The 12,761-nt window shown below is 43.5% G+C and overlaps 1 protein-coding gene across 5 annotated transcripts in view; it reads left to right on the top strand.

Moving 5' to 3' along the window:
• Positions 1 to 657: 657 nt before the first annotated feature.
• Positions 658 to 12,761, top strand: part of HECTD4 (HECT domain E3 ubiquitin protein ligase 4) — a 154,528-nt gene continuing 142,424 nt past the window's right edge. For all 5 annotated transcript variants that reach the window (XM_036014941.1, XM_036014939.1, XM_036014940.1 and 2 more), the window contains exon 1: positions 658 to 1,011. In XM_036014941.1, coding sequence (XP_035870834.1) covers positions 835 to 1,011 — 177 coding nt within the window. In that variant the 5' untranslated portion in view covers positions 658 to 834. The remainder of the gene's footprint in view (positions 1,012 to 12,761) is intronic.

Genomic DNA, 12,761 nt, shown 5'->3' with positions numbered 1-12,761 from the left:
AAACATAACGATAGTTTTAACTTCCATTCAGGAATCATTTAGTAAGTGCCAGACAAGTGGGCACCAAGCATTGTGACTGGTGTTTTCTTTTCACTGTTTTGAGTGCTTATTAGGTACTAGACTTCTCAGTTACTATGAAGTATCTACTGTGAGGTTCTACCAAGGGCTTATGAACAAGTTTGCAGCGCCTACTCTGTGCCATATTTTTTTTTCATATATCACATTTGAACGTGCAAGCAGGGAGTGAACCTCTATGCTCTGCCAAGGGTCGGGGCTCTTGTCTGAGCGAGGGGTGCACACCTGAGTACGGGAAGGAGAGGAGGCGGTGGCCTCTTTCCCAGGTGGACTGTAGACCCAGGGCGTCCTCAAATGGCTAGGGAAAGAAGGGGAGGGGAAGGGACCATCCGAGGGTAAAATGAATTGAAAGGCGACGTGGAGGTCCCACAGACCCAGTTCCCGGGACTGCCAGGCTGTGGGCGGGGCCATCGGTGGGCGGGGCCGGCATTGTCCGCTCCGCGGGGCATGCCGGGAGCCCCCGCCCCCAACATGGCGTCTCACTGACAGTTGGCTGCCGAGCGCCGGAGGCGGATCCTGCTCCTCAGGGCGGCGGCGGTGGCAGTGGCGGTGGCTGCGGGGCCGGGGTCTCCGGGGCCGGGGGGGTGGGGGGATGGCGGCTCGGACCGCCTAGGGCGGAGCTGCACGGGCGAGGCGGCAAGCGGGGCGTTGCAGGCGGGCGCGGCTGCTGCTGCCATGGACTGGTAATCGCGGTGACTCCTGCTCGCGACTCCCCGGGCCGGGCGGCTGCGCCTCTCCGTCAGCCCCTCAGCCGGGGCCATGGGCTCGTCGGCGGCCGCGGCAGCTGCTGCGGCGGCTGCCGCGGACTCGGCGCAGTGGCTCTCAGTGAAAGAAGAGACCATCTTTCTGCATGACGGGCTGATCCGCGTCACCGACCTGGCCGAGCTGCCCAGTGAGATCCTCGGGGCCCCGGAGGCCGCCGACACCGACCTGGAGGTGAGCGAGGTTGCCCCCCGGTTTCCGCCGTCAGCCCATCAGCCCCGCACCTCCGGGGTCGGGCTCTCCCGCCGCAGCCCGGAGGCCCCGAGAGCTGCCGGGGCAGGTGTGTGTGGGCGCGCGGCAGGCAGGTGGGGGACCTGCGGGTCTGCGGCGCGTCCTTCTCCCTCCCTCCCTGCTCGCATCCTCAGGCCCTCTGGGGATTTCATCTGTGGTTTCATTTGGAACGATCCGGCACCCGGCATTTTATTAGACTCTCACCCCGCTGGGCCTTCACGCCCTGGAGGAGCCTCTGCTGCCTCCCCTGTCCTCCCTCCCCTCCCCCACGGACCCCCGGACTCACTTCCAGGGCACACCCAGGTTGCTCATCTTTGGGGACATTTTAATTTTAACGTTGTATATCTGTCTCCCCGCTCTCCTTCCCCAGTTCTGTGTTGATTCACGCCCACCCCCCAACCCCCCCCCCCCCCCCAACGGGAGAGGTTAGTGGCAGCTGCCGGTCCGCGGTGGGCAATCCGGCAACTTCCGTGTGTCATGCCTCGGATTGACATGGGGCCTTTGTCAGGGAAGCGGGCGGTGTGGACAGCGAGGGGGATGCTACAGCGGCCTCCGTGCGCCCTCCGCGAAGGGTCACGGGCGCTTTAGGCCAGAAGGCCTTTTCGCGAGCGCGGGGGTCGCGGAGAAGCACGGGCTTAGGAGCCGTGGCAGGTGCAAAAGCAAATCTCAGCAATTGTGCCCCTGCTGTGGGGGCAGGAGGAAACCAAATATGCTTGCGTGATGGGAACTTTCCATCGACTGCACTTGGTTTCCCCTTAGCCCAGAGGTGGGAATACCGGCTCTTTCGTTTCATCGTGTCATCGAGGCCACCGAGGCTGACACTGCCCCCTTCCACTTTGTCACTTGGTGGAATGACATTTTGATGTGTAGGTAGCATGGAGTGTCATGACATTCTTATTGTCGCAAAGAAGACTCTGGGGTAGGGCGCAGAGAGGATGGCCTGTCTTCTGGCTATAAACGGAATGCGAGGAATCTTTTGTGTTTTGCGGTTTTGCATGCACTTTGGCTTTCAGCACAACGGACATTTATAGAAATGGATTAAACCCCATTGCTGTGCTTCTGGAAGCGGCAGTGATCAGATCGCGTTGCCTGAGACGTTTGGACGTGCCTGAGATGCGAAAACGTCCACTGTATTTTGTGTCTGGATCTGAGGTTGAGGTTGCAGCATTCTCATTGTGAACTCTTGATTTATTTTACAGTCTGACCACCAAAAAAAAAAAAAAGGAAGATACAAGTTGGTGGGGAATTCCTAACACTGAATTGTAGTTTTATTGTGTCTCATTTGGGCCTGTTCTATAAAAAGCAAGGTGTGTCTGAGTGTCTTATCTGCCTGAAAACTCAGGGATAATATGTTATGATGGTGGAAGCTTTTGACTTAACTGGCTGTGTTGTATTTAAAGATGTGGGGCGTAAATGCTCCTTCTTCATTAGAGATTAATCTTAAGTTCACAGATCAAAAAAATGAATCTATGTCATTTATTTGTTTTTAGGATTAAAAAGAGTAGTGGTGAAAAATACCCGAGTTGTTAAGACGGTTTTCCTAAGATGTTTACTGTATAAATGTGTTGAGTGAATTTGTCAGCTATTTCCTCAGAAGAATGATTTTAAACAAAAGGACATCTGTAGCCTGATAGATTAACAAAAAAAAAGCCCTTAAAAAATTTTTGGTCTGACCTATCAGGAACCAATATGTGCACGTAAGGGTGATAAACATTTATGACTGGCAGTTGTGAAGAACTCTTTTCATTTCTTTCCACATGTTATGTAGGCTATGTAGCATCAGGAGAAATGGGTGGCTAAGAATATTTTTGTGGCTACTAAATTTGTATTTGTGTGAGTGTGTTTGCATTTAATTATTCAATTGTAATAATCTTGATTAAATGTATCCTTTGTGTCAGGCCTCATCCTTTTAAATTCTCAAAAGGATCCGTCTAGCTACATATTGTTACCCATTGTAACAATTGTAAATATTGTACCCATTGTACAGACGAGGCAAGTCAAGTGCAGAGCAAGTATGTAACTTGCTCAAGATTACTCATAGAGAAGTGCGTCTGGACATGAATCCCAGGACTGTTGGTCTCAAACACATGCCTTCATGCAGAGAGAGAGGAAGGGGAAGAAAGAGAAACATTGATTTGTTGTTCCACTTACTTACGCATTTATTGGCTGCTTCTTGTATGTGCCGTGGCCCAGGATCAAACCCATAAACTTGGTGCATTGGGATGAGACTCTAACCAAGCGACCTACCCAGCTGGGATGATGATGGTCCTTTTCACCAGGGTTTTATAGTTCTGTAGAATCCTTCAGTTATCCATTTTTCGTTTTGGGAGGTGAGACTCAAACTAAACTAATTTATAGTTGGTAACCTTAATGCAGAAGAGGCACTAGTGCCCTGACTGGTGTGGTTCAGTGGGTTGGATGCCATCCTGCAAACGGAAAGGTCGCTGGTTAGTGTCTTGGTCAGGACACGTGCCTGGGTTGCGGGCCAGGTCTCCGGCTGGGGCTTGTGAGAGGCAACCAATCCACGTTTCTTTTGCACATCAGTGTTTCTTTCTCTCTCTTTCTCCCTCCCTTCCCCTCTGTCTAAAAATAAATAGATAAAATCTTAAAAAAAAGCCCTGCTCTAGTGAACATTTGTAATCTTGTTTCCCAGCAGTTGTCATCAGCTTGGCTCAAATAAAGTCTTACAAAATTTTTTTTAAAAATTGCATTAACTGCAATATAGTTTCAGATTTTTAGAGCAAAAAGTCCTTGGCGATAATAATTTCTCTCATTTTAGAGAGAAGTTACCTGAGATGAGGAGTGATTATGACTTGGTCGCCATAGTGTAGCTAGTTTTGGAAGGGCAGAGGATTGAACCCTAGCTTTCCTGACTTTAAATTCCTGGGGATTTTTTTTTACTCAGTTAGTAATGCTGCTCAGAGTTAACTGTCAATATGAAAAAAGAACCCATCCTGAGGAGCACATTAACATGAACTCAGTGTTTTAATTTAAGCAAGAGATGAGCATTTGAATTAAGAGCCTTTTCTGCAATAAATTCTGAAAGAAAGTGTTTAAGTCAGATAGTGTTTAATCAACAAATTTATTCAGTGAGTATTTGTGGAATTCAGGAGTGAGAGGGGCCCATTGTCGCAGGCGATGGGGACATAGAATGGGGTTTTTAAAAAAAATCCTTATTCTTAAAATGCTTTTATTTTCGTGGGAGGATATAGACAATAACAAATCATCAAATATAGAACATAAATGGCAAATGATAAGTGCCGTGGAGAAAAGTACAGCTGGGAGAGGAGGTGGGGGGTGATCGTGCAGGAGGGCTTTATTCTGCACAGGGTGAGCGGGAGAGGAAGGCCCACGATGGCTTTTGAGCAGAGACCTGAAGGAAGTGAGAGAGTACCATATGGCTCCTGGGGAAAGTTCTCTCCAGCAGCTGACAGCAAGAGCCAAGTCCCTGAGAGGGAAGCATCCTCAGCATCCCCAGTTTAGAGCTCTGAGCCTGGTCAGCAAAGGGGAGAGGACAGTGATAGGAGACGGTGGAGGGAGATGCACACCAAGCAGGGCCTTGTAGATAAGGACTTTGCCCCTCACTTTGTGTGAATTAAAAATGCAGAGTGAGGCTCTTTCTTGGCCTTTAAAATAGCTATCTATTTAATTTTGCATTGCTGGCAAAAGCAAAAAGCATGTGGGAAATTATTATTATTATTATTATTATTATTATTTTGACAGTCAGATTTTTAAAAATTTATTTATTTTTAGAGAGGGAAGGGAGGGAGAAAGAGAGAGAGAGAAACATCAATGTGCAGTTGCTGGGGGCCGTGGCCTGCAACCCAGGCATGTGCCCTGACTGGGAATTGAACCTGCCATGCTTTGGTTCGCAGCCCGAGCTCAATCCACTGAGCTACTCCAGCCAGGGCTTGGAAATTATTTTTAAGAGTTCAAGTAAACATAAATTTAAAAGAAATTAAAAACCAATAGCTCCAAAATACCCACTCAAATATTACTGAATTTTGCATTGTATTTCTTAGAACATTAGTCTTTTTTAAATAAAGTGAATTTGTTTGTTTGTTTGTTTGTTTTAAAGCAGTAGCTCATGTGTGAAAGTTCCAAAAGGTTTCTGCTTCTTATCTCATTTTTCTCTGCAAACTCCAGGTGGGGCCAGGCATCATGCATATGGATGTTGGCAGAGATGCTAATTGACTTGCCCAAGGTGGCCAAGATATTTTTACCTTATTGTAAAAAATACAATAATTTTGAGCCCAAGCATTTTGGTTAGTGTTTCTTGTGTTGTATTGTATTTGTTTATAAGGATTCCCCTTCCGCCCCCGCCACACACATACCAGAGTTGAACATGAATGCACCTTTATTTGTGATCGCCAAAAACTGTCCAACAGGTGAACGGATAAACAAGTGTGGTACATCCATATGGTAAGTCCTACTCAGCAATAAAAATAAATGAACTGTTGATATTCACAACATAGATTTATGCTGAGAACCCAAACAGGAGCACATTTCTACGGAAATTATAGGTGACACAAACGGATCTGTAGTGATAGAAAACAGACCAGTGTTGCCTGGAGATGGAGGCGGGCGGGCAGGGATCAGAGAGTGGGTGGCAGGGGAGCCTGAGGAACCTTTGGGGGTGATGGTTATGATCCCCCTTTGATGGTGGTGATGGTTTCATGGTCATATGTTTCATGTGTCAAAATGTATCAAATGGTGCGCCTTAAATGTGCTTTATTTCATGCCAGTTATACCTTAATAAAACAAACAAAGCCCCACAAAGGCCCAGAGTGCTTTACTGATATTTAGGAAATGAAAAAAGGCTCAGCAAGGGTTTTTGTTTGTTGTTCGTTACTGGTTTTTTTGCTTTGTTTTGTTTTATTTTTTTCATGTAAGGGAAGCAGAATTTGGGTTTGGAGCTAATCATCTGAAATAGTCAAGGCTTTGGATACTTAGGATACACTCGAGTGAAATTTTTAAGACAATATTTAGATTTATAAATGTTGATCTGTTCTCTAGCATGTTTATCCCTTGGTTAAAATTCTTTAGAAAATGTTTATGTGTTTTTATATATTTCTAAATCCTATGGAAGTGTTACTGGATAAATGAGTAAGCTACCTTTGTTCACCTGAAGAATTAATTACCATGTAATCAATGAGCACTGGAATAGGAGTTACTGAATCTTGGCGCAGAGCTCTGTGAGCCTGGGCGAATGGCTCAGACGCTGTCAGGCTTGGCTGACAAGCTGTGAAGTCAGCACGAAGTATCTGAGGACTGTGGGAGGCAGTACTGTCTAGAGGTCAAAGGCAGGCTCAAAGAGTCAGGCTGGGATTGTAATTCTAGCTCTGCCCCTTACTAGCTGTGTGACCTTGGGCAAGTTCCATACCTTTAGTAATCCCTGGTTTCTTCTTCCACTGCAGCTTCTTTGTCATCACTGTCACCACCACCATGACAACAGTGTCAGCATATTGTATGCCAGGCTCAGTGCTAATCACTTCCCACGCATTAACCCATTTAACCCTCACAAAGACCTTATGAGGCTGGTACTGTTGTTGTCCTTACCTTACAAACGAGGACCTGTGGCACTGAATGAAGCAGAGGGACTTGGCAAAGTTCATGCTGTCAGTGGCAAAACTGAGACCCAAGTAGGTCTGGCTCCAGTCCAGGGTCTGAAACCATGGTGCTAGACCGTGTCATCACTTTTAAGAGGGGGATAATAACAAGGTTGATGTAAGAATAAGCTAGGGAGGAATGTGCTTATGTATGATCACTGTATGGGATCATACATGTTACTCGAAGGTTAAACTTGTGCTCACTCACTCAGCGCCCATTGTATATGAAAGCAAATGATCCTATCAATAGAATCCTTTTCTTTAGTAGTGGGTAGTGGAGATAGTGGGGTGTGTGTGTTAGTGTGTGTGTGTGTGTATGTGAGTGTGTGTGAAAGAGAGAGAGATATTGATTGATTCAGTGAGAGATTCCTCTGGAATTTTCTTCGTTCTCACTTTATTTGCAATATAGCTAGGCAGATGAGATAACAGATAGTCTTTATTTCAGTTTTCCTCCAATTGTTTGCCTAAGGTCTTGCTAAATAAATCAGTTTTGATTGTTATCTGTCTTCTTGGCTTCTACATTGGCTGTCACAAAATACCACCTGTTGGCCAGGGCTACTGGGTGGTTGTCATCCACCTGTTCTTCCCCAAGTCCTGAGTGTCTGTGGTGATAATTACGAACCTTATGACTGACAATTAGTTCTTGAAAGTGTCCTATGTTTTCTCCTCCCTCCCGCTTTCTGCACCTTGTTTTACAACGGTGGTCTGCTTTGCAAGATGTTTAGACAGTAGTCAATGTAGACATGTAAATAACAGCAGGTGAGCAACTCGGGGACAAATGCAGTTGTGTCAGACAGAAGGAGAGAAGACAGCAGAAATTGTAAAACGTTTACTCGGATCATGCATTTTTAATATAGCTTATATATCCATTACATTTTTAAAAACTAATACATGACTATATTCTTTAAAAAAAAATGGAAGTACCCCAGCTAGTGTGGCTCAGTGGACTGAGTGCTGGCCTGCAAACGAAAGGGTCGCCAGTTCACTTTCCAGTCAATGCACAGGCCTGGGTTGTGGGCCAGGTCCCCAGTTGGGGTGTGCAAGAGGCAACCGGTCAATGTCTCTCTCACACATCGATGTTTCTCTCCTTCCCTGTCTCTCTCCCTTCCCCTCTCTCTAAAGATAAATAAATAAAATATAAAAATAAAAAAACCCGGAAATAACAGATGAAACAGAAGTTCCTTTCTGGCTACCATACCTACTCTTGGTCTCCATCTACTCCTCATCCGAGTTAAATCAGGGAGAAACATTTTTTGTATTCAAGACTGTTTTTGAATGTGTATGTTTATGTGTCTGTATATACAGGACACTTTGTGATGCTGGACATATTTCTGTAATTTGCTTCTTTAAAAAAACCCAATGATTTTTCGGCCTTTCTATGTCTCTAGGTATAAATCTACCCCATTTTTCAAAGTGCTGCACAAGACTCCAGAAATACCATAGTTTATCTGAGCATTGCCCTATTGATGTATGTCTTAGTTTTCTGTTGCTGTGCTAACAAATTATTGCAAGCTTAGTGACTTAAAACAACACGAACTTATTCTTTCATGTTTTCGGAGGCCAGAAGTCAGAAATGAGTCACACTGGGTTAAAACTGGGTGTTGGTAGAGCTGGTTGCTTCTGGAGACTCTCGGGGAGCACCCTTCCCTCGCCCTTTCCCAGCTTCTAGTGGCCTCGGTGTTTCTTGGCTTGCGGCCCCTTCCTCCCTCTTCAGAGTTCGTCACCCTACTCTCTGATCTGTCACCATTCCCTTTTTCCTGACTCCTCCCACATTCTTCTCTCAAGGACCCTTGTGCCTACATTTAGAGCCCACCAGATAATCCAGGCTCTGTCCATCTCAAGATCCTTAATTTAATCACATCTGCAAAATCCTCTTTGCCAGCCACAGTCATACCCACAGGTTCTGGGGATTAGGACGTTTTGGGGGGCCATTCTTCAGACTACCACGATGAATATTTTGGTTGGCTTCAGTTTTTCACTATTATAAATGGTCTTTCAGTGCATATCCTTGCAGTAATCCTGTTTTTGTACATGTGGGAGTATTTCTCTAGAGTAATTCCCGAGAAGTAGAATTGCTAGGGTCATAGGTGACCATTTTAAATTTTAATAGATATTGCCAAATTGCTTTCCAAAGAGATCATACCAGTTCATACTCCCAAGTAACAGTGCTTGATAGGACCTCTTTTCCTCACACCTTCAGAGAGATTATTTTAGAGTTCATGGATTTGCTTAAATGTATCATTTGCTTGTCCTGGTTGGTGTGGCTCAGTGGACTGAGCTCCAGCCTGTGAACTGAAATGTTGCCAGTTTGATTCCAGGTCCCAGTTGGGGCGTATGAGAGGCAGCTGATTGATGTTTCTCTCCCTCTCTTTCTCCCTCCCTTCCCCTCTCTCTAAAAATAAATAAAAATTTAAAAAACATTTAAAAAATTATTATTTGCTTAAGCCAATATTGGGCTTTCACTTGGAGTGAAATGGAGTGGGATATTGGAGTGCAAGCCCAATACCGGCTTAAGCTGCTGCACTGTGGTCAGCCAAACGGAGCCCGAGTTTTCTGTTCCTGCGGCCTCGCTGTTATCATATCCCTTCAGAGGACTGCTCTTGCGCTTGATCTCCTTGGCCTTCTGACATACACCCATTCTGGTTAGTAATCCAGTTAATACAGACCATGTCCATATATAGGCAGGAGAGAGCGACAGCTTATACTGATACTGATGGTCTGGGGATGCTGCCAGGGGCCAGCAGAGCCAGGGAGCTGTCCACTCTGGGAAGAGACGCACTGGCCCCTAAGTGTCAGAGGCCACGGCAACTGTTACACAGACTATTTCAACTCAGACTGTCTTCAGATTTTCTCTCTTACATGCCAATATGTGGAGTCGTTCTGTTTTTTGACCTATGTGAAAAATAACTGATTTTAAGTTGATTGTATTTTAATGCTGTGCAAAACTTTGATTATAAAAAAGTGATGCATGAATGTTGTAGAAAATAGAGATAAGACCTAAAAGTATAAGAGGGGAAAGAAATAGCCTTTGATTGCACTATTTAGAAATAGCCATATTAATTAATTTTTTACTATTTTTCTCTTTTTTAAATTAAAAATAGTTTTCAACTACAGTCGACATTCAATATAATTTTACATTAATTACAGATTCTGTTTTTCATATATATAACATTGGAGTTATATGCTCTATGCAGTTTTGTGCCCTTTAATCACTTTTTGGGACTATTTTGTCAAATTCACTTAAAAACATAGTTTTAATGGTTGCAGAGTAATTTATGGTTGTACTGTAGGTGTCCTGTTGTATGTTACTGCTTTTTCTTTACATCTGTTTTAGAGATAATTTAACCTTATAGAAGGCTAAAAGGTTTTTAGCAATTAGAGTGTTATTTGTTTAATAGTTTGATAAATTACACATTTGTAGTAATTATTAAAATTAAAATGTGTTTCTGCAACTCGTTACTATTGACGGTTTGTAATTTAAAGGGATTTTATAGTGTGAAATGATTTCTCTCCCAATGATGTTGAATATTTGTGTGGAGCTTTGAGTTTCTAAAGTGCTATTAAGCACAATTGTAGAATAATTCGTGTTCCACGATGGGACACTTGGATTCCACACTTGAATCCCTAGTGTTTCTGCTGAAACCTGCTGTTGGCTGAATTACTGGGTCATAGCACAGTGTAGCAATTTTAGATTAACAAGTATGGAGATTTGTAATTTGTAAACTGTTTTATGCAAATTGTAGGCTAAGTAATGCTAATACTTACAGATGCAGCATTCAAGTAGTGGCTTTATACCCACAAAACATTAACATTTAGTTTGTATTTGTAACAGATCTGACCCTGTTTGCTCTGTGTTCTGTAGTTTGCATTACTGATTTCAGACCAACAAAGTCTAATATAATAGATGTAGCTATTCACAGAACAGCCTGGAAAATCTAAACCTCCTATCTCTATTGATATGTTTGCTTTTCTTTTTCTTTTTCATGGAATTTATTGGGGTAACACTAGGTAATAAATTATACAGGCTTCAGGTATACAATTCTACAATACAACATCTGTATATTGTACAATGTGTTTACCACCCCAAGTCTATGTTTGCTTTGCGTTTTTTTTTATTGTTGTTCAAGTACAGTTGTCTCCATTTTCACCCTACCACTCCCCCGGCCCGGCCCCACCCATCCCCGCCTCCCACCCTCAAACCTGTCCCCTTTGGCTCTGTCCTGTCCTTCATGTTCGTTTTGTTGATTAGGTTCCACTTATAGGTGAGATCATATGGTAGTTCTCTTTCTTTTTTTTTAATAGATATTTTATTGTCTCATAGTTCTGTAGGCTAGTGGTATTTCTCTTTCTGTTGAAATAAAATCATTAAGAATGTACAAGGAGACCCCATGTCAATGTATTTTCATCTATTGGTACACAATAGAATTACCGTCTTTTTTTATTTTTAAGGAATTTTATTTTGCCCTGACTGGTGTGGCTCAGTTGGTTGGGCGTTATCCTAAAAAACGAAGAGTCACTGGTTCAGTTCCCAGTCAGGGCACATGCCTGGGCTGTGGGTTTGGTCCCTGTTTGGGGCACATACAAGAGGCAACTGATAGATGTTTCTCTCCCACAATAGTGTTTTTCTTCTTCTCCTTCTCCCTTCTTTTTCTTCTCTATCAGTTGAGGGGGAAATAAAAAAAATAAATAAAATTTAAAAATAGATAAAAATTTTAAAAAAGGAATTTTATTTTATTTTTATTGATTTTAGAGAGAGAAAGGAAAGGAGAGAAAGAGGGAGGGAGAAAATCAATTTGTTGTTCCACATAGTTACACATTCATTGTCTGATTCTTGTGTATGTCCTGATCAGGGATCAAATTCACAACCTGGACTTATTGGGACAATGCTCTAACCAGCTGAGCTACCCAGCCAGGACCTTCTTTATTTCTTGATACCAATTCCTCTCTGATCATCCAGGTGTGGTGTAGCTGAAAGATGACGACTGGGAACACCTTTAATCTTACGCTTAGTTAAGCATAGAATAAAGATTTGATCTGTAGGGCAGCATTTCTCTTTGTTTTGAGCCTCTTTTTTGTTTGTACAAGACTCAAACGCTTAATATCTGCAATGTTTAAAACTGAACTAGGACTTGAAATAACCAGCATATATTATGGGTGAGAGTAGTTTTGTAGTGATGACTCAAAATAATTTGAGATTCAAGGCATTGTTCCCTGGTTTTTATAGGAGCATCTGATGAACACCGTAGTTTTACCCTCCTTCTGTCTCGTTTGGGAGCCAGGCTACAGAACGCCGGAAAAAAGAGCAGCTGTTATTAATCTTGTATTGTACCTGTTATATTTGGGTAAATGCTGGCTGATGTGATTAAAATGACCCTTTATATTTGAAAAGTTATATTTCTGTTAATTTAGCAAGCAGGTAGTTCCTAGGGGTACAGGAAATGGAGATTTAGCCTAACTTTTCAAAGTCAAAGTTTAGCATTTATTTTGGGATTTTGCCTTGCAGCCTGAAAGGATCTGGTCGTAGTTTCTTAAAATAACTCAATTTATCTCTGTTCAGCAGTCATTGCTGCAACCCAAGGAAAAGCCACATTTGGGGAAATATGAAAGTCAAGAAACTGGCACTCGTTTAATGGTATAATATGTTCTTCTGTGAGAGAGGTGATGAAAACGGTCTGTAGGTGGGCTAATAATTTCAGAGCCTTTTCTGTGGGGTAGTATGGTTAGAATTTAGGGAAGTAGCACAGGTTTGGTGAAATATCCATTTGCCTAAAAAGGTACCTAGTAAGAATTCCTCACCTGTTTTTCAATTGTCCCTCGTCTGTCATGAAGCCATGTGCTCATCCTTGGAACTGCAGAGCTGCCCAGATAACTTTGCTAGAGGTGTCAGCATAGTTTTACCCTGGGTGTGGTGACTACTGGTCAGGGGCTGCCCAGTCCAGTTCATGGTTCTTACGAAATCCTTCTGCTTGTTTCCGTGGTGTTGCCATTCTGTTTTGGTGTGGGCTAAGGCAAGACTTCACCTTTGTCATGAATGTTTGCTAACATGAAAGCCAAGGTGCGTCCTTCTAGCCTTTCAGCAGCTGA

This window comes from Phyllostomus discolor, chromosome 13 (assembly GCF_004126475.2).
Source record: "Phyllostomus discolor isolate MPI-MPIP mPhyDis1 chromosome 13, mPhyDis1.pri.v3, whole genome shotgun sequence".
NCBI lineage: Eukaryota > Metazoa > Chordata > Mammalia > Chiroptera > Phyllostomidae > Phyllostomus > Phyllostomus discolor.
The sequence above is the reverse complement of the archived record's forward strand: the minus strand, read 5'-3'. Positions and strand labels throughout refer to the sequence as shown.